The 22,179-nt window shown below is 35.3% G+C and overlaps 1 protein-coding gene across 4 annotated transcripts in view; it reads left to right on the top strand.

The window, feature by feature from the left end:
* The first annotated feature begins 15,786 nt into the window (after positions 1-15,786).
* SLC39A12 (solute carrier family 39 member 12) overlaps positions 15,787-22,179 on the top strand; it is a 33,955-nt gene continuing 27,562 nt past the window's right edge. For 2 of the 4 annotated variants that reach the window (XM_032182065.1, XM_032182068.1), the window contains exons 1-3: positions 15,787-15,909; positions 17,056-17,407; positions 21,405-21,686. In XM_032182065.1, coding sequence (XP_032037956.1) covers positions 17,138-17,407; positions 21,405-21,686 — 552 coding nt within the window. In that variant the 5' untranslated portion in view covers positions 15,787-15,909; positions 17,056-17,137. Of the gene's footprint in view, positions 15,910-17,055; positions 17,408-21,404; positions 21,687-22,179 lie in introns of those variants that run through there. The other 2 variants (XM_032182066.1, XM_032182067.1) reach the window with 2 other exon arrangements.

Genomic DNA, 22,179 nt, shown 5'->3' with positions numbered 1-22,179 from the left:
GTCTGTCACTGAAGAATTCTGAAAGCATATAGCATCGTTTAATTTTGTCTTGGAAAATAAAATTAAGCTTTTTATAAGACCTTGCCAGGTGTATTCTACTGAAGAAAATACACTCTCGTATTCCATGCTTGTTTACTTAACGATTTTCCAGTATTTGAAGCACAAACCTGAAAGATAACCTGTTTATTTGTATGAAATCATTCATGGAGATAGAATTTACTGACCAAACAGAAAACACTTCCTGTAACACTAAAAGCCACAAATATACTTCATCAGGAGAGACTTCTAGCTCTATTTACTAGTACACTTGAGAATTTCCATATTAGTGTTATAATAGGAGCTGAGAATATGAGTAGAAGGCAATACAGATGAGTGTTGTGAAAGATGTTGGGTGTTTGACTTTATACTTCAAGGTACTGCTTTTACATTGATTCAGGTGATTAGCAAGTATGTAGGGCTATGACAAATAGCTTGTATTCAAATAGATATTTGTATGGTACAGGCAATGCATACATTGAAAGGCCAGAAATCACCATAGTAATTGCCTACTTTAATCAGAGCCCAGTGATAGTAAAACTTACCAATTCTTCTACTGTATCTCTTAATTATTTCATAAAGAGATTACATATTTTCCCTCTACCATCAACAAACAAAACAAATATTTAACAATTTCCCAACTTTGTTCTTGTAGTGTCAGCTTTATTTCAGAAATATGCTGATATATATTTCCTGCAAATTTCCTTTCTGTGCATTTAACTGCTTCTGACTTACCTTAAAAACATCCCCTTTAGGACAATGTTCATGAACATAATGAATATTCAGCACCATCTTTACTTTTGAACTATGCTGGAAATACAGAGCAGCATAGTTAATTTATCCTTCAAATCAAAGGATACTCAGGATGCCCATTGCTTAACCTATAAAGACTGAGCACAGGGCAACAAATAATGCTTTCCTGCATAGCAGCCTTCATAGCAGCCATTCAAACATCTTATTCAGAGATATGTGTCTTTTGATTACTTGATCCACTGATTTGTTTTGTTTTCTGCTGTTCTGTTATCTCTGTCATTTCTCAGGGTTTACAGGAGGAAGCCAGCTGTCCTGTTAAATTAACAGTCTTTTCAGGAGGAAATCAACTTCAGTTTCCATTAACTGATAAACCTACAGCTTCCTGAAATAAAGTGCACTCTGTGTCTAGCTACATGACCAACACACGCTCTTCTTCTAGTGCTGTGGGAATGAGCGATATCTAGAAGCTGTCTGTCAGCTCAATGCTTTTTTTTTTTCTTTTTTTTTTTTTTCTTCTCCATAACTGCAGTTAAAGGGCAGTGAGCCACTGAAGAAATTGTTTCCTATTCTATAGAGTAAAATAAAGCAGAAAGGGTAATACTACATGTAAAGGTTTTAGTGGGATTAGAATTAACTGGTTATTCCATAATATCTTTTCTTATTATTACTCCCATAAACATTTGTTGGTTTTATCCTCTAACATATACATTAGGATACACTTCACATGGTTACTAACATGATTGTATATTTACTGGTTAGATAATGGACTGTCAGGAAGCTAATATTAGTCTCATAACAGTTTCTCTGTTAGTGTCTTTAGTTTGTCTCTAAGAAAACAAAAACTAAAAGAAACCAACACCAAAATATACTTGCCCATTTGTAAGTTATTTCTATATTCTATATTTATGCATGTGCATTTTGTATCTATATACCTTAAACAAAGGGCAAGTAAAGGGAAGCTACAGAAGACTGAGCAATCTCAAAATACGGATGAAAGGGAAGATGGATGATTTGTAGGTGAGGTGATGCAGGAACTATTCTAAGAGGAGAGTTGTAGTGGCTGGGTATCACAAATTCAGTGGAGTGTATTGGATGGTGGCCATACAACAAAAGTTGTATCTAAGGGAAAATAAAAACAAGACAGAAGTTAGGACAAAGGTTTGAAATCAGGACAGAAGAATCAGGATTTTGCTGTACCAAGGGGAGTATGCACACCACAGGGGCAGCGCCACAGCATTTCTCATTTTCATGTAATTGTCCAAAATGTTTAATACTGGCTGTATTGCATAATAGTTTGATTTATGAAGGTGTTTAGATATGAAGTAAGTAGATAAACTCAAGGAGAGAAAATTTGCAGCTGAACTTGTGGAGGCAATTACTTTAGTTAGAAGAAGGATCTTGCAGGAAAGTAGAGAAGGTTTAGAATAGTAGGAGAGTTGGAGAAAACTTTTGAACAACTGGAATCTCTCAGTCAAGTTAGAAGATTGCAGAATAGGAGTTCTGACTTGCTGTTCAGTGCAAGATAATGGAAACAATACTGTACCCTCAGTCCCTCATATCTCACAACCTCCCCCCTCCATAACTGCTGGTTTATTGGTGTGCCTGGCTGTGAAACACAAGTCATGATGCAGTTGAAAAAGTAGTTGAGCCCATCTGTTATGTTGCTAGAGAAAATTATGCTTGTACATGAATATACTAGTGAACCACAGGACAGGATTTTAGGATTCTGTTTGGTACAAATATATTTTTGTTGGTAGATACTTTTTTGTGCTCTGTAGCCATTAACATTCTTTTGATTGTTTTTTGTTTGTAAATGCCATAGAAATATCTTTGGACCAAACAGAAATTCCTGTAGCAATACACTCTCTTACTCTTTGGTTGCCATACTTTTGCTGTCTGGGAACTAAAAAAGTCGAGGAACACTGACTATAGTCAGGGATAATTAGTTTCAGGTTTTATCCTTGTTTGTACAGAAGATTGAATCAATCATTAAGTTGATTTGGTCGACTGCATAGACATGCCTATATTCATTGAAATGTAGCTTGACTTTTAGTTTAAAATGAAAAATGCAAAGTTCCTTTTTATAACAATACACTTTTTTTTTTTTTTTTTTTTTTTTTTTTTTTTTTTTTCCAGTTTAAGCAAAAGCAATTTAAAAATCACATGCAAAAGTGAAATGGGAAACCTACATGTAAACAAGCCCGTAACCACGTACAGCTGCTCCCTGAAGTTTACTTGAAATTCACTGCTGCCAAAAGTGGAGGTTTGTCTAATGCAAGTAGGGTTTCTCTGTGCTCCTATGCAGGCTCTGCTCACTCTAGTCAAGTGCTCTTTTCTGTACATCGTGCAGGATGTACTGGCAGGACTGGAGCATTATGTAAATATGATAGATGAGGTATACCAAATTAATTCAAGTTCAATAATTTGTGAGTATCTAGCCGGTGTACTTTATCTGTCTTTCCTGAAGAAAATGTCTCAGAGAATTGAGACATCTGCTGTGATGGATTTTGCACGGCAAATGTCAATCCCAACCAATGAGTTATTTTCTATATTTAAATTGGTTTTGGAATATCATAAATTGTACTTATGCAAGCCCTTTTGTCAGTGAAATTCATCTCAGTCTTACAAATTCAGCAGAGATTTTGGAAATACTATCTTTTCGGCATGTCCCACAACATAGCTTTTAACCTTGTGGTTAAAAAGCTATTGTAACAAATACCTATAACATATTTGACAGTTGAGTAACTTACAGACAAAAAAAATCTTTTTCAAATTACACTGTTTAAAACACTCATTTTTTGTTGTGCATTTTTTTTCTTAGAAGTGGTTTTGATAGTAAACCTTAATCCAATGCTTTGTATTGAATCCATTAAGGAAGCAATCTAAAATTATTTCCAACCTTAAGCAATCATTAGACAGAATTATCATTGCAGATGTGCTATGTTCAGTAATTTTACTGTTTTTGTTTTCTGCTTGTAGTAGAAAAATAGCGAGCAACTGCAAGTGCCATCCTCTCACACAAAAAAAAAAAAAACACAGTCAGTTATCCCAGCTGTGTGGAATCAGAAAAAGATAAAATTAATACAGAAGTTTAAAGGATAAATTTATTTTGTGGTCAATAGATTTCCCTGTTAAAAAGGACATGAATTTAAGTCTGAGTAGGGTCATCAGTATAGTGTTGTATTGCATAGGGAGTATGAGGCAATGTGTGAAGAAGGGAAATTTAAACAGTCTGCTAGTTTTCTTTGAGATTTTCTGCTAGTCTGGATTTTTATGGCAGTGTTGAAAACCATGTTGCTGAGAAATGAACTGCAGAACCGCTACAAGTTTGAGATTATGAATATTCATTTGCTCAATTAGCAAATTAAAAATGAAAGCTTGGTAGGTTTTAGTGATAGTGTTGCAGCTGTCTTCCATTCTTGTACAATAGTATGTAATCAAACTCCAAATGAATTCTTTGTCTTGATGATAAATTTTTATTATGCTGTTGTCATCCTTAATATTTCGTGTATGGCCCTGTGTGAAACATCATTTAAAAACTCCATTCTTACAAAACTGAATGGATTTTTTTTTATTAAACTAACTACTTATGAAGATGTTTTACACTCTGTTTAAGATTCTTATTCCTGGGTTATATTATCCTGGATAAATTCCCAATTTGAATTATAACCAAAGCTAGGAATTGAATTTCAAAAATGCTTCATATGAAGGTTTAAAGAAAATGTCATGGGAAAAATATCCAGGTGTGCCACTGCTTTCTCCAGTTTCCTGCCTGTGGATGAAGCCAGGATTTGACTTTGAGCTGCTGCATATTATGTAGTTTTTACGTTTATAGCCGCTGTAAGGGGACCATTGGAATTAAAAGTATGAATGGTCATTTTTTGAACCTTAAAAATTACATCAGCGATGACTCCAGTGCTTACCATCAAAAAATATATCATTGTATTTTATATGGAGAACATGAATACTGTTAAGGAAACTATTGGCCAGTTTCTTCAGAGCCAAAGATTATCTTTTAGGCATGCTAACAGAACAAATGTTGGCTTTGTTGATGTATATGCTAAATTATAGCACCCTCAAGCAGCTGGGCATTACCTACTGCTAGCATTTCCACCTGTTCTAGCATGTAGCATTATGTTTACTGTCACAATTCTGCAAATCCCCATGGTAGGGATGTGCCCTCTTAGGCACTGCTTCAAAGGCTCACAGTCTGCCCTGTGTCTGTGAATTGAATGTCTTAGTGCCTGGCAGTTCAACAACCCCCTGTCTAGTAAATAGCGACTGGAATTTATGCCGATAAGTAAGAAAATATAACTCAAGTCAATGAAGGAGGTTAATATATTTGGCTAGTCTTCTCTCACATTGGATCACTCCAGAGAAGCTCCTTCCTGAACTATTTTAATAGTATAAGTAATATATTGGATATATTACCCTAACACACCACTAGCCAATGGAATCAGCCACGATGGCTGAGGTAGGATGTATCTATGGATTAGCTTCGGCCATTCCTGCTCAGGTACGAACTCAAAGACCATGAAGAGTACAAGACTAGTCATACCTAAAGTGGTTTTAATGTTCTCTTGAGGCCATGAGTTACATCTCTCAACTCCACTGGGTAGTGACTCCCTTATCTCTGAAGCTTTCTTCAACCCTTGGTCAGCATGATTTGCTATGTCTTATATATAAAAAGTGTCACTAAATTATTCCTGTGTTATCATTGGTATGCTAATGACAACTGAAAGCAGTCACTAAAATTTAAGACAATGTAATCATGTTTCCCATGAGTCATCACATACACTGTTTTAATTCCTTTTCCTTTTAGACTAAAGGTGTTTCTGAGTGACTTGCAAGTCAAAAATGCAAGACATTGCTAAGAAAGCCAGAATAAAACAAAAGCAGACTGTATCCTGTGTTTATATGGAACTAGCTGAAACCTGGAAGACAATGGCATGGAATGGCATTCCATGGAAATATTCAATGGAATTCAAGGAAAATTACTTCTCTATAAACAGCTTGAAAGTAAGCAAATTAATGTAATACTTTCAATCTAGGGACATGACTTTTTCTTAAGTGCACCAAGGACTACACTTTAGAAGGTTAGATATTAACACAGAACATGGGGAAAAATTGGAAGTTTGTGAAGGACGAAGGATTAAGTACTTCAGTTCTTTTGTGATGGAAAAAAAGAGAGAAATCTAGGAGTCCTAAGGAGCAAGCATCAGCTCCTTATGAGCCAGCAGTGTGCTCAGGTGGCCAAGAAGGCCAACAGCACCCTGGCTTGCATAAGAAACAGTGTGGCCAGCAGGGCTAGGGAAGTGATCATCCCCCTGTACTCGGCTCTGGTGAGGCCGCACCTCGAGTACTGTGTTCAGTTTTGGGCCCCTCGCTACAAGAAGGACATCGAGGTGCTCGAGCGAGTCCAGAGAAGGGCAATGAAGCTGGTGAGGGGTCTGGAGAACAAGTCTTTTGAGGAGCAGCTGAGGGAGCTGGGGTTGTTCAGTCTGAAGAAGAGGAGACTCAGGGGTGACCTCTACAGGTACCTTAAAGGAGGCTGTAGCGAGGTGGGGGTTGGTCTATTCTCCCACATGCCTGGTGACAGGATGAGGGGAAATGGGCTAAAGTTGCACCAGAGGAGGTTTAGGTTGGATATTAGGAAGAACTTTCACAGGTACACTCAACAGGAGGCAGTAACAATTCTAATATTTCCAAGCTAACTGAGAGCTGTGTAGAACTGATAATAGATTGCAGATAATGTGCCTTAAGACACCAACAAAATGCTAAGAAACAAGATTTTCTGCAGGAATACAAGATGAATTGTTCATAGAAAACTGTGGTGAATACAAGCATCATTTATTTGTAGTTGAGATTTGGTAGGAATTCGTCATTTAATTCCTTTAAAATGTTTAACTAGTCAACAGATGAATCCATATTTATACGTTATTGTCATGTCAGCAGCAAGAGGCAGCTCCCTTTAGCTTCTATTGCAATGAACTGGCTGTAGGACTGCACTCTTGGAAATAAAGGTATGTTTTTTCCTGCCCTCAGCTTCTCTAGTCATAAGCTTCAGTGTAAGTCAATACTATATTCATCTACCGCCCCAACCTCAATACACATTTTACTTGTGTTGATTTTTAGAAGCAAGTACCTTGAAGAATGTATGTGAGAATGATATAAACTGCTTCAGACTACTGCCTTTATGCATCACTACCAAAGTTAAGATGACCTACAAAACAATATAATGATTCCAGGAACTAACTAAATCAAATGTCTGCTACCAGTAGTCACTAAGAAATACATAAGGAGAAGAAAGGGTTCTGCTAGTTCTGCTAAAATCTGATCAAGAAAATTCTGTTTCAGCTATGCCAGACTGGGGTACTATCCTCATCTTGAGTATTTTCTGAAGTTGTTGTTGGTCTCCACATCTCAGAAGTATATGGGCTTAAAATAGGTACAAAGATTAAGGGATAGAGCAACTGTCTTAAGAAACTGAAAGAAAAATACATAATTATAGTCTGGAAAAAAATGATGAGGTATATTGTTGGTGGCTGAAAAACTATTAAGGTTGTGTATAAAATGGATGCACAACTGTTATCGTTCCAGTTTTATAATATATGAACTGAAACTAGGAGATTGTGGTTTAAAAGGGAATTTAAAGGGAACAGACCATGGTGCTAGGCTTGCATGCACTAATAACATCATCTGTTGTTGATACAGAATAGTGAAATAGATAAAGCATTTCCTCAGAGCCAGTAGGACATTTCTTAGCCTTTATGGTTCTCTTTCTAGGTGTCTTTTTGGTTATTTCTTTCATTTCACTTCCATCCTTCTCTTCACAAGGTTCATCTCGCATTTTGATTCTCAATCCAGCCAAAAAGTCATGTATTAAATAGAATAAAATTAACTAGTGTCATGGACTTTAGAAGGGTTTTCAACAAAACCATAAATCCTTCTGAAAATCTAAGGGTAGAAAGAGAATTTGCTCGAAAAGTGTCTCATATTTGTGATTGTGGCTAACTTACTGATGAAGCTAAGCTAAGCTTCATGCTGGAAAACCAAAACACTTTATAGTTTTTTGTTTCTGTTAAGAATATGTGACAAGCATCATGTAGGTGTCTATGGCTTTCATTGCTAAATACAAGGGTGGTTTGATGTGTACCCATTTGAGGGTGTCCTTCCAAAGGTATATTACCTCATGAGGTAAGTCATTCTTCTTTGCAAAACAAATTTGAGAATATATTTCTTCTATATAATAAAACTAATATTGGCTTTGGTAACAATTTTAAGTTGTACTTTCACATTCTTCTGTTGCCAGAACTTTAATTGAACGTTAAAGGAATGAACAAAAGCAATCTTGTCATATACATTTGAATATCTGCCTCTAACACTAATCAGTCACCAGCTTTGTAGGAAATACATGCACTTGGAAATTGTTCCATACAGCAGAGGGCAGCAGTGGTAAAATGGCATGTCAAGTAGTGATTACTGTATGTCTACTTTTATCATCTTTAATATGACTGCTAGTTCCACAGTTCCAAGATTGTTTTATTACATCCTAGTAGGCAATATCCCATTAGAATTCACTAATTTAAATGAAGTATTTCTCATAAGCATAAAAATAATTGGAAATCCATTAAAAATTAATCAAACGCCAAATCTAATGAATATTGATTTTGTCAAATGGATTATTTTCTTTGTTTTGAATAAGCTGGTTTCTGGCATTCATAACACTGCTCTTCCATTTCTTTCATGTCTATAGCTGAGTTTGCAGCTTTCAGATATGAAGACTTTAGTAGAGTATTCCATCTACCCCTTGGTTTTGCACAAAACTTGCAGAAATGAAATATCTTTGAGCATTCTACTACTCCATCAAATATATTTGAAATGGGAAAAATTGTTCAAGACTTACTGTGGTGGAAGAAGAAGGGGAATTCGTACAGAGGCATGGAGGGTTTCAGCTGGCAAAATGTAGTTCCATGGTACAGATGTCTACAACAGAGACAAGCCCTACAGGCTCTCTTAACTTTAAAGGAAGCCATATATATGAATATATAACACTTTTTTATAATTTATGTAAAAATATATAAATACAATCTCTGACCGCAGAGTGCAATTCCCCTCTTCCAAAAGCAGACTATCAGAATAGGCCAGATAAAGTCTGTCTTAAATCTGTTTCTTCCAATGACTAGCCCAGACATAGACTTCTACATACACCAAATTTAAAGAAGCTTGATCTTTACTGCTTAAGCATCACTTCCTTTTTTCAATGTGGGAAATCACACTGAGAAAATAAAAAACCTTCCCCCCCCCCCCCCCCCCTTTAAATGAGGAAGAAATGGAAACAGAATAAGAAAAATACAATAAGGAAAAAAGGTAAATAATTGAGACTATGCTCATATATATATATAAAATAAATGTAGGATTTTATTATTTTATTTTATTTTTACAAAAAGGTGAAAGAGTTAATGAGCCTTATGCATATAATACAAAGGCTCTCTGGAACAGCATATTAGCTTTTTGGGAAAACATTCAGATCAAAGACAAAAGAGTAGCAAGCATGGTAAGAGTGGCAGCTTTACTGTAAAGTTTGACTTTTTAAAAAAAATGGTTAATTGACATACACCTACATATTTTCATTCTGAAAGATTTGATTTGGCTTTATGGCTGTATTAAAGAAAAGATGATATAAAGGAACATGCCAAGAGGGATCATGGAATATTTTCTTCTCTCTTGTATGCATATACTTCCCTCTCGCACAATATCAATAAAGACAGTCTTTGGAGGGTGTATCTCTTTATTATTATTATTTTTTTTTTTTCTGCAGTAAGAGAGCAAACTAATACATAGCCAGTTATCCCAGCTTGCAGACAGTCATTCTCTTTGTTTATGTTTATTGCCTTTAGTAGGTAAGATTTCCTAGTAGTACAGTTCCATGTCACTCAAAAGGATGAAGAGAAGCAATGCAAGGAGACTCATCACTGAGAAGATAGGGATGCATCCAGTACATTGGATGCATCCATTCTCCAGACTTTTGTCTGAAGGTACATGCAGAGTATGGGTTCTTAAACCCAGAACTCCCACCTCCCTTTTTAAACCTTGCCACTGGTTTAAAAGGAACCTTAGTTTTCCTGATGTTAAAGAAATTTGCATCAGCTTACTCTAGTTCTTGTGAGGATTTCTGGGGGGGGGGGGGGGGGGGGGGGGGTGGAAGGAGAGAGAGAACTCTAGGTAAAAAGAAAACCAGACCTCTTTATAAAGAGTTAATTAAAAATTTAACCTCAATGTGCTAACGCTCTGCATACTAATCCACACGCTTTCTTTGTCCAGCTAACAACTGCCAGGCACTGACTTGTTCTACTAGGCTACTTTGAACTTTACACTGTGCTGCAGATTGTATGTTGTTAATTGTAAGTAACTGTATCTAATGGTTAATAAATACACATCTTAAGCTCAGCTAAATTGTGAAAAGTGAGATTATACTTTGCATTTATGATTTTCCGGACTCTTGTGGTTCTGTATGTGTGCATGCATGCAGTACTTCAAAAAGTACTGTAATGCTGGAAACAACACCGAGCAAAACTAAATGAGTAGAGTTTTTAAAAAATTAAAATGTGAGTAATTATTAATAACTAAGAAGGCTGTATTAAACAGAAATAGCACAAATTCTGCAATTAATAAAAAGGTCAAATTTGACTTAAGAAGTATTAGTATGGGAGAATGCAATAAAAATCGTAACAAAAATTTAGAAAGGCAATCACATATTTTGTTTTATCATTTTTTGAACATTGTAAGGTAATTTGTACTGTGTCTTCTCCTCTTCTAGTTGTACTTCTGTACAGAAAAGTATAAATATAATGCCATCAAATAATGTATAAAATAAGATGGAAAAAAGAATGGTTGATGGGAATGTAAACAAGTAAATAAACACAGTCATCATTTATGATAAAAAGAGAAAAAAAGAAGAGCACAAATATGAAAGAAAAAAAAAAAGCTATCAAATGCTAAGGTTAAGGACAAAGAAAGGTTTAATACTGTATCACAACCAAAGTAACCAGTATGAAATCAAAGTAATCAGTAGTAAGTATGAAGAGGTATATCAAAGCCAAAGTAAATTCTAGCCCAAGTGTAAGGTTTAGATAAGTCTGTTTAAAAGTGTATGTAAAGTACATATAAGTATATTGATACTCTACCTTTCAAAAGAAATAATGTAGTGCCTTATTCTGATATGAAGGTGTTTTCTACTCTATCATAACCAAGCAATTATTTGAGTTAAATATTTCTGCATCTGCCAGACAGGATAGCATACTCTTAACCAGCAGCACTAGTCACAGAGAATTATGAAACATTAATGTTGCTTTTTAATAAATTTGTTAATATGTTCAGAAGCATGGAGAAATTTCAAAGAATGGAATAAAACCTTAAAAGTTTTCAATATTTTAAAAGGGGTAAACAGGATGAGAGGGTAACAGTAGGCTATTTCACCAGATGTCAATCCCAGCCAACAGCAGAGAAGGGCACTGTAGAATGTAAGGAGTTTAAAGATGGTAAAATAGTTAATATTAGTCAAGATGATTTTATGGGAAATAGATCTGGAAAAACAAACTGTGATAATTCTCTTCTAAAATTATAAATTTGTATGAAAGAGTTAACAAGGCAGAAGCCGAGACTTCTATGAGGCTTTCACCTGATTCCTGAATGATTCTGCAATTTAAAATTACTTTGTGGGATCCCATAAAGCAATATTGACTCAGTTAAACAAATAGTGAATGGTGAGTTAGCAAAACAGGTTTTCAGAAGGGTCTTTTTGATCCATTGCCATTCAATATTTCTCTCAGCACTGAGAAAGTATAAAACAGCTGAGTGCAAAATTTATAGACAAGGCAGAAATTCATAGGGTTGTGAGCAATGGTGGAACATTGTAAGAGGAATTCATTGAACAGTCATAACCTTAGCAAGCTTCCAAACTCAGAAAAAAATTGGGTCATCATCCCAGATTCTCTTATCTCCATGGACCAAGTTCCTGTAGTCTTTTTATTTATTTTATTTTTTGTTTTCCTGACCAGAAAGTCATCAACAGAAAAGTTGTATGAGGGACAAATTCCTTGTAAAATGAAGGCATTAGATTGCACTTTCCATATAAATGAACATTTTGTTAACCAAATAAAAGCTTTCATGCCAGGACAGGAACATCTTAAAACAATAAATGTCACAGATTAATTCTTCAGTATTTGAAAAAAAATACTTTGGAAGGTATTTTTTGCAAAACGTGAAGCTTCACTTACCCATAGTCAAAATAATCCATGAATTCTTTTCTTCTAGTATAAATAGATTTGCAATTCTTGCTCAGGAACCTTTCTGTAACAGGTGAATTTTGCAATCTTAAAGTAATGCAAGGCTTGTTCCAGAGACATATATTAATATATAAAACTGTATTAATGTCTGGCTCTGTTCATTTCAATAGCATTCATTTATTTTAATTCATTGGTGCTCAATATATGTGATATTGTGAGGATTGGCATGTGAAGCCAATGAAGCTGAATAGACTGTGGTAATTTTAAAGTACTGACATTTTTTATTACAGCACTGTGGCATTAATTCTTTGGCAAGTATATTTTATATAAAGAAATTCTACATAAATTACATGCAAAATATAGTCTTTTTGCATGTCAGTATGCTGCCTATGGCTGTAATTATAGTAATGTGCACACTTTACATTAATAACATGGAGGAAATTTGCAGTACTACGGGATTCTCATCTATTTGCCAAAATTTCTGTGATTAGTAAAAGGGCAAAAAATACATTTGCTTAGTCCATCAAAACAAGTAATAGACTAGTTAAAGAAAAAAAAAAAAAAAGTTATATGGCTGCATTTCTCAGTAAGCTGTGAAGTTCAGCAAGGGGTCTTGCAAAAATGATGTTTGCATTGTCTCCCATTCTGTTGCATGAAAAAATAAAATAAATAAAAAAAATATTAAGTGGTTTGCCTGGTTGATAGAACTCATAGGAATGTCCTTGTCATCTCTGAGTGAGTTCTCTAAAGAGTTTTCCTATTCCCACATAATTTTATTCACTGATCCTTTGAAAACCAGTAAATTGCAGAGTGCAGTTATTCATGGCATTTGTGAATGGGCAACTTGCTTTTGTTCTCGCAGCAGGTGCGTAGGTGGGAGAAACAACAAGACAAGCTGCGGTAAGTCGTATTGGCTCACTTAAAGTGAAAATCAAATAAATAAAAATCCTGTAACCAAAGATGGCTTGCTGCATGTATTAATGTTCTGTGTCTGGTATGCTATTGGGAAATTGCCTTTACTCCTACTCACTAAAAGTCATAAAAGATTGCATTTGTATGTGAAGATGATTTGCTATAGAGTTGTCTGAGATCATGATACCAAACATTAAATAAAATATGAATTCTGAGAAGTTCCTTTTCTTTTTTTCTCCCCACTCTTTTCCATTACTCACTTTCCTCCAACACTCAGCAGTTTCTGTCAGCAATCAGTTACTCTTTCAAGTATCTCTCCATGGTATATGTTCAAATTGATTTAAAATAGTGGTTTATCTCCACAGATTCTTGACCTCATGTCCTTGCTTGAGCATGCCAAGGTTGTTAACTAAGTGTAGAATAGATTAAAAAACAAAACAAAACAAATAAAACCATTTCATTTACTTATTTAATCAGGAAGTTTACCTTACCTCTGGTTCTGATACATATTTGTTGTCGTGTTAGAATGGCAAGCTATGTGGATTTGAGTTACCCCAGTTCTGCAGTACCTGAGGGCTTTTTCTTCCATACACACTATCACTCTACAACAAGCAGAGACTTATTGGATTATGTGCATTGTGCAGACTTTCTGCTCACCCTTCCCCCCTTATTAAAAATCACCAAAAGACACGCAATCACTTTCAAGCCAAAATGGCAGAGACTGTTACAACTAATGAAAGAATGATGTTAAGGAGAGGTACTTTGTGAGGTTTTGAGCCGTTTTTGAACTGTATCATTGAATCTCTCTATCTCAGCAAACTTACAATAGGCATCTACATAGCTCTGTTGTTATCAATATCCCATTTTATCAGGTGAATGGTGTCAGCATGGGTGGGTTGTAGGGGAGCAATGCTATTACAGAAAAGTTTCAAAAAAGGAGTTAGCAATTGGTTTTAGAAATTACTTTAAAAATAGTCCTCCAAGTGTTGTGCTGACAGAAAAATTATTTGATGACAGCTCATGACAGAAAGCAGAGGCAATGCCTTGTCAGGGGGTAAAGCAGAGGTGGAAGCTTGAGTCGCCATCAGTAACTTTGCCACCTCTGAGGAACTCATTTGCAAGCCAGAGAAGAAGGTTTGCAACACTTAGTCTTAAAAAGGGAAGTGAATTCTCATTTGAAATCAGTCATAGTACCCTCTACCAATTTTTATTTGTTGTTTTTTTAATGCATATGATTTGTAATAATGAGCATCTCCTTTTACCATCACTCTGTAATATAAATGTTAATGTGTAAGATACTGTCAGTATTATTATGTAAATCTTCTCTCAGCAGCTTTCAATAGTTATAAATCATCAAATGTGTGATTTTTGAATGATAGCTTCTCTCAAATTGAAGCAATTCACCCTCTGTTTATACACATTAATTGGATAGAATAAATTCTTTTTTTCAATTAGTAATTACATACAAACCACCAAATTATATATGGATAAACCTATTCTATGTTTGTTTCAAGATTGAGCAATCCACAGAATTAAATGCTGGAAGCTATTCCCTCATTATCTGAGGAACTATTTTTATTAGTGGAACAAATGTGGATGTAGTTAGCTTTGTTTCACAGAGCAAATTACATAAAGGCTAGAGGAGATGCATCTTATGTGTTTCTGCTTTTCAGTCATTCATATTTAAAAAAAAAAAAAAGGAGTTTGGGAAAGTAAAATATTTTGATATTGATGTCTGAGGGTTTATGTACTTGAGTAACTAATAGTGATTCTTAAAACGCTCAGCTTTGATCACAAAAGAGTTTGTGCATAGTTCCATGTACTTGTACTTTGTATTTTTGAGAACATTTGTTTATATTTTGCACTTCACTCAAGCTGCTGTAGTTGGTTTCTTTTATTTTTTTGGCAGTGTCTGTTGCCAGCTCTCAGCTTTACTAACACAGGACTGTTCCCTTTCAGCTGACCACCTTGGAAGAAGCATTAGCAGCATTTTAAAACTCAGGATTTTGTCAACATGGCTTTAAAGAGAATTACAGCATTTCTATTACTAGTAAGGTAGGCAGCCTTACTGTTTCACAGGACTTGAAGAGACAAATTTGATTCTAATTCTTCATTACCACGCTGAATGTGTGGAAGGTGGGAGAATGATATGACTGCTGTACTTGTTACTATGGAAATCTGTCAGTCATGAGTTTTCACTAACTTCCAGTGCAATGACATTGTAACACCATGGTGACATATATGTCAACTTTGCAACAGCATCCCTCAGGAAAACCTGAATATGTATTTTTTTCTTTTCACCAGAGTCTGAGCTACCCGTTTTTAATTGGTGCAGTTGTGGTACAGAATGAGTTTGGATAAAAGAGCCTGTTCTTCCCAGTGTTTCCCCCCAGAAAATAGAATTTTCTTAATGGAGGTGCTTGAAAAATTTCAGTTTCTATTCTGTTCTGGTATTTGCAAAAAGACAGAAAGTTTTGATGGAAGAAGAAATTCAGGTGCATTATGAAATTGCTCCAATAATGTGGTAAAATAGAGAACAGCTATGTTGTGCTTGCATGTATTATTCATTGTAGTGAAAGATTCTTCAATATATTTTATACATCTTGTTTGCTACAATAAAGCAGGGACCGTTTACATAAACTGATAACTACCAAAGTATGAGAAATACATTTAATAATGTGATGCTTAGAACTTGCCAAGAAGAACATGTACTAATTCCTATCCACCTCCATTGTTACCTTAAGAGCAGCTCTCTCCATAGCAACTGAAAACTTTTCAAGGCAGCAATAAACTAATCCTCTCCAGCTTCCAGAGCACCATCAAGAATTTTAAAAACATTGGACTTCCAGCAGCTAAATACTTCTGAGGATTCAAAAGGCCACAAAGCTAGATACACAAGCATTCTTTTTCCCTTCAGAAGGTAAGGAAATAATGTTTAGAAATCAATGCATCCCCATAACAATGATACATATTCATAAATGTTAACAGTAAAATATAACTAAATATAAATATATCAAAAGATTTCCTAGAATCTAAAACATACTAACCTTTAGTTAGTGAATTAATGCTAGTTTGAATTCAGCAGTCTTTTATATATATATATATATATATATATTTAATTTTTTCTTTTTAAATACTGATTTAGCAGAGTTTCCTCTAAAATAAACCACACATGTATCGTATTGCATTTAAAAGATGATGATTGTGTTTGTGGTTGTTTAACACATGCGCATTATCATCTGTAAATGTATATTGCTGCCAGCATCAAGAGAGTGAAAATGTCCTTTTTGAGAACATAATTGAAACTTTTTATTTTTCTTCTACATTGGGATAGATTATTATTAAAGCAAAGATAATGATGTATTAGGAAAGATAGTGTCAAGACAGATTTACAGTGCAAAATGTCTTTTGTATCTAGAGTTTTAAAAAGTTGAACTTGTTGCTTGTGTTGTGATTTTCTTGTTTGTTCACTGAGTTCTATGAATGAAATTATGTCAGTCTTGAAACTTTCCTCTGATCATAAAATAGCACTAATCTTTAAGTACATCCTGCTCATTCTTGTTTTGTGTTGTATAGCTGGAGTTTAGTAACGTTGATAAAGTGTTTTGAAAATAAAACCTGCTCTATATTGCTGCTTTGTAATATAATTACTATGCAGTTGTATCAGAAATAGACTAGTAATCTTTATTTACAGCTATTTTGCTACTAAAAAGCTGTTTCATAATGGAATGAAAGTGAAAGCTACAGTATTTTCCTTTTCTTACTGAAGAGGATTATTAGTGAATGCAATAACATAACACTGAAATGAAAACCATACACTTTACTTTTATGAGGAGGGAAGGGCAGTTTGAGTCAACCTCTTTTTGGTAATTCTACAGAAATTTTAAGGCCATGGTTGTCTTAGTTTCCTGCTGTTCTGGGCTGTAAAGCCCTTACAGGCTCCCTGTTGTTCAAAAACAGCTTGTCACTGCAAATCAGCTTAGCCGACCAATTAATAAATCCTTTCAAACATATTGCATTCACACTAATTAAGGGGTTGGGTTTTTTTTTCCCCTTTACTATTCAGATTCCTCAGGTTTCAAGTTTAAGCTGGAAGTGCAAACAACAGTCCAACATTCAGTGCATATCACTCACTGCAGGAAGAGGAGATGCATTCTCTGACCAAGCATCCAGCTCTTGGGGTGGTATGTTCTGCTTTCATATTCAGCGTGCTCATTGCTGAAGGACAGCTTGGGAAAGAGCATGGGCAGGATGGCAGCTATGCTCCCAGCCGAGGCAATCTGATGGAAGTTTTACGCGTTCTTTCAGCTGACAACACTGAGCTCCACATGAACCACTCACAACAACTGATCAAAATGTTACTGGAGAGAACTGAGTGCCCACAGCGGATTTATGGCATGCAAGAGGATTGTAATCTGGTTAGTGCTTCAATTAATGAGGGTATATCTTTACAGGATTGTCAGTGAGTTCTAAAATTGTTTATTAGAGTGAAACCCTCCTAAATACAAAACCTAAAGATGTAAAAGACTTGTTGTTGCAGCCAAAAATTGATAGTCCCCATTTTAATTGTTTCATTGTAAATTATTAATGTTAATTGTTTGATCTTGTAAAAAGGAGATATTCCAGACACGACAAGTATGCCTTAAAAAGCCTATGGTTCAGTCACATAACAGTAATAATTTTCCTTTAAAGTTTTCAGCTCTTTATTTTCCAGCAAGGTTTTTCTGTTTTAATTCTTACCTAACTATTAAGTCATGAGTTTGAATTTGGGGTACAGATTTCCACTGTGGAAAGACATAGGTAAAAACTAGGCTCCAGCTCTGTCACTTTTTGTTGTTGTAGTAAATTTAGTTCATAAAAATAAAACCCAGACAGGATTCTCACAGATTCATCTGCCAATTCACTGAAATGTTGAAAATTAAGGGAAAGTTTTGGTAAGCAGTTCAGGTCAAGGAAAATCAAAGACAGAACAATGAATCTGCAAATCCAAATTGAAACTGGAAATAGTCCAAGGTACAGTTTCACAGAACGTTTGACTGTCTAGTTGAATTGAGACTATTTTCAGAACTGATTCCTGATTTGACAAGAAAAGGAACAAAAGTAATAAGATCATAGGTTCTGGTAGGAGGGAGACAGTGACAAGTGAGCGACTTAGCTGAAAGTAAGTACAAAGGGCTTGGTCAGTCTTGGCTTTGATTAATGTTATTCTAGCTCTGGCTTGGTTCAGTGACCTACATGCAGCTGACTGTCTCTTTACATCAGAATTACAAGGATGCTCATAAAGGTGATTGCTTTGAGAATATACTATTCTTGTCAATCAGATTAGCCAATGAAATTGAGATATTTTTCTCCCGTGCAGAAGAAAACTACTCACTTCATTGTCTCTTCCTTCAAATGTTCTCCTTTTTTATATGATACCCAATGTGAAATTTTGTACATAAATAATGTAGGTGTCAGTTATTCCCTGTGGGTATTTGTTATAAAAGAATTGAGGCAGGAGCTTTTCCTCAGTTTACATATAATTCTCAGTTACAATATGGACCCAGATCAAAATCTGGGAAAGTATTAACTGGTAATGGATATAGATGTCTCCTAAACTTCACAAAACAGGGGTCTAGGCTTTCTTGTTCTCCCTCTTTGTCTTGCTTCTTTGGGTTGCCATAGTTTTTCTTCTATTGGTGATCTTTTTTTTTGTGGAGAGCATAACGACTGTGTCCCTGAATGGAAGAAATTGAAGTGAAACTTGTCTGGGGCTTACTTTAGTTAGGACTTCCATGCTCTTTAGGCTTCTTCTTGAAACATTTGTGTGGGAAAAACATGAAGAATTTCACCATTTCCAGTACTTCTCAGTGTTGGATGTACCAGTAATACTGCACGCATCCTTCAGTGCCACATGAACACAGTTCACAATAGAAAAACCATGAGAGAGACAGACGGAATCTTCAGTCACATGCAACCCACACGGAGCTGTGTTGAAGTATTCCAATATGTTTTAACAACATTGGGTAAGCCGAGATAGCAAAAGCTGTGTGAGAAGTCCTGTCTTTCAAGATCTCCAAAACTTGAAACAGAATGCCCCACCTTACATTGGCATTTTCTTTCTCATGCTCGTTGGGAATAACTAATTGATTTCAGACAATACTTTCCCTTCTAAATCCAGGATCCTTGTCATACCAGATGACTTTGGGTTTAGATTTCTTTCCTTTCTAATGATGTCTCCAATAGATATTTAAAATGAATGAAGTTTAACACTTTTTAGATCCTCTTCTGCCTTGTCATTACATATTGGCTCCCAAGACTCTTTAGATAGGGGCTGACAGCTCTTGATTGAACATGTGACAGTCCTTTATCTCCTAAGCACACAAAGGTCAGGTATTTCCTGCAATTGTACGGGTGGTGGTTTTTTGTTGTTTGCTTTGCTTTGCTTTGTTTTGTTTTTAATAAATTCTGGTCTCAAACAAAGAAAGTCAGCTCATGGTTCCCAGTTTCAAAGATGAGCTCTTTTTTTTTTTTTTTTTTTTTGTGGCAAATAAGTTTTTCTAAACCAAGACTATGCAGGAAGAGGTTATACCTATAAAATATTTCTACAAGAAATATTTCTACTTATATTTCTAATCTTGACAGCAAGATTAGAAATGATGAACCTATTTATTTTCTCACGATATCTCCTTAACAATTACCTTTTATAGGCTGACCATATACTATGGAATAACAGCATCTTTTACAATGCACCTGATTCCTTCTAATAAGCAATTTCCTTTTTAGTTATCTTCCTTGCAAGAGCAAACAAAAGCTTCGCTTGATTAAAATTTATCCTTACTGGGTTTTGAAATGTTGTAGAAACCTTTGAAAATCTTTCCACTACATTCAGGATATTTACTCTACTACTGTTGGGTATTTGAAAAGGTTAGTTAACTAACTTAAGGTCTTTACAGACAGAAAACAGAATAGCTACGTTCTCATAGCTGAAATACTAATGTTTAGAGATGTAGACTAGAAAAAGTTCAGCTTCTAGATCTTGATAAACAATTTAGGCAGGGCACAGTCGATCATATTTTAATCTAGTTTACGTATGAGTATAAATATTTAATTTGGAGATTACAGACACAGTTGTCTTTTTTTAGATTATTTGTGACAATTTTTGCTGGAATTATTTCTGTTAAAATGTGGCAGCTCTCTCGATTCCTCCAGGGAACATTGGCTTCTGAATACGACAAAGTGTGTTTGATTCTACTCTGCTTCTGTGTAGGAAAATGAACTAACATACAAGGTGAGCCACACTGCTGAACACATCATGCTTGTAGCCATAAGCAATTTAGTCTGACAAAATAGGTTCTTTCTAGGACTCATGAATTTATTTGAGTGTAATTATGGTCCTTCTGGACCTTATGGACCTTCACATGTTGTAGTGTCTTCTCATAAACATACAGTCTGTCTGCTCTGCCACAGTGGTTGAGATTAGCTGGCATGGCTATAAAATGGTTGGAAAGAGACAGTTGGGAAAAATAAATAAGTTAGCTACAGAATGAATGACAATAGTTACAGGATCTCTTCAAGAAAGACTCTTTATTCTGGAATTCACTATCTTATTTCCTGTAGCCTGACTTAGAGCCTTATTGGTCTTTTGGCCTAGTTTTAAAGGCTAACTTTAGTTTGAGCTAGCAAAAATTTCTGGAAAAATGTTTGTTGCATCAAGAACAATGGAGTTTTACATACATATTTTTATATTTTAAATCTATGACTTCTCAGATAGAAAGCCTACACACAGTGAGTGTATCAGTTCAGTCCTTCTTGAAATCCATTTAAAGGACTAAATGATGTTGAGATGACTTTCTGCACTGGACTGAATTGTTCCAGTTATCAGGATTCACTGAGAAAAAATAAAGATATGCATATGATCGTAGGGTCAGTTAAGTCTCTTAACAGTGCACTGAATATGATATAACTTCTGTTCACATACCTTGAATTAACGACAGTGCAGATATGGTCTTTTTCTCATAACAGAAACACATACAGCATGCGGAGGTGAAAATATGATTAAACTGTAGACCTTATCTAATATATTAGTAAAATCTGTTGAAGCCAGTAGAAGACTTTCAGTTCTCCACAGTGAAATTTTGATCAGAATTCTTTCTGTTTTGTAGTAAATCTTAAATCCCTTGGATGCTTAATGTTTCTTAAAAATAGAAGAGGCTCTGGAAAAAGACACAAGGCATGATCTTGAGCAATAGAACTGCAATGACTTACACATGCCTTCCTACTGTATATCCATCAGCCTGCATCCTCATAGTCTTAGGTTTGATCCCTTATATTTAAGAGATGAATTCTCCTATTACCCTCACTAATCAAATTTGCAGATGACTGGCAATGTGTTACTTGAATTGAATTTCCATTTATTTTAATTTTTTTTTGCAGTGCCTTGAACCAGATGCTGTGTTACTAATAGCTGGTGGAGGTTTAGAAGACCATCTCAGTGAAGAAGTATTTGAGAGAATTTCTCTTATTCTCCTCTACTACATTCTTCATCATAAAGACGTGTGTTCTTCAGAAGTCAGCTTGAGTAATAAGGATTATAAATTTTACCTACAGAGTATGCTCAGTTTAAGGCATGATGAAGACTGCTATTATTTTTCACGGAATGAAACAGAAGATACGTTAGCTGCAGTAAAGCTACATTTTAAAACTCCTGAAACCCAGGTAAAGAAATTTAAAATAACTTCATATTTGCTACTGATAAGCCTGTAAGCTAGTTCAGATATCATGTCTATATGATGGCTCTCCAGACTACTGGTAAATAGCAGTGTGAGATCACAGGCTGAATGTTGGTCTTTTGTTGTACATGTTGTTCAATGCTAGCCTTCTTGACTTGCTTTTGTCATGTGCTACCTAACACTTCCACAGACTGCTGAGAAGTGGTTGGGGAAGTAGCATGTTAGGGACTATTCCCAGTAGATAATTTAGAAAAATTGCTTTGCTTAAGACAGCTATAAAGAGTGTAGGTATGTTACCAATGATTGTACCTAAATGGCATAAACCAGAGCAGTTCTAAAACTGGTCTTGCTGTATAACAAAAATGATAAATCAGTCTGCTGTAATGAGATCCTTGCCAGAACATTTACTTCCATATCCATCCAAAGTAGGGTGGAATGAGGAATCTGTCCAAAGATCTTATGGCCTCCTTTAGTTGGGA

This window comes from Aythya fuligula, chromosome 2 (assembly GCF_009819795.1).
Source record: "Aythya fuligula isolate bAytFul2 chromosome 2, bAytFul2.pri, whole genome shotgun sequence".
Lineage (NCBI taxonomy): Eukaryota > Metazoa > Chordata > Aves > Anseriformes > Anatidae > Aythya > Aythya fuligula.
Note: the sequence above shows the minus strand (reverse complement) of the source record. Positions and strands in the feature narration are given on the sequence as shown.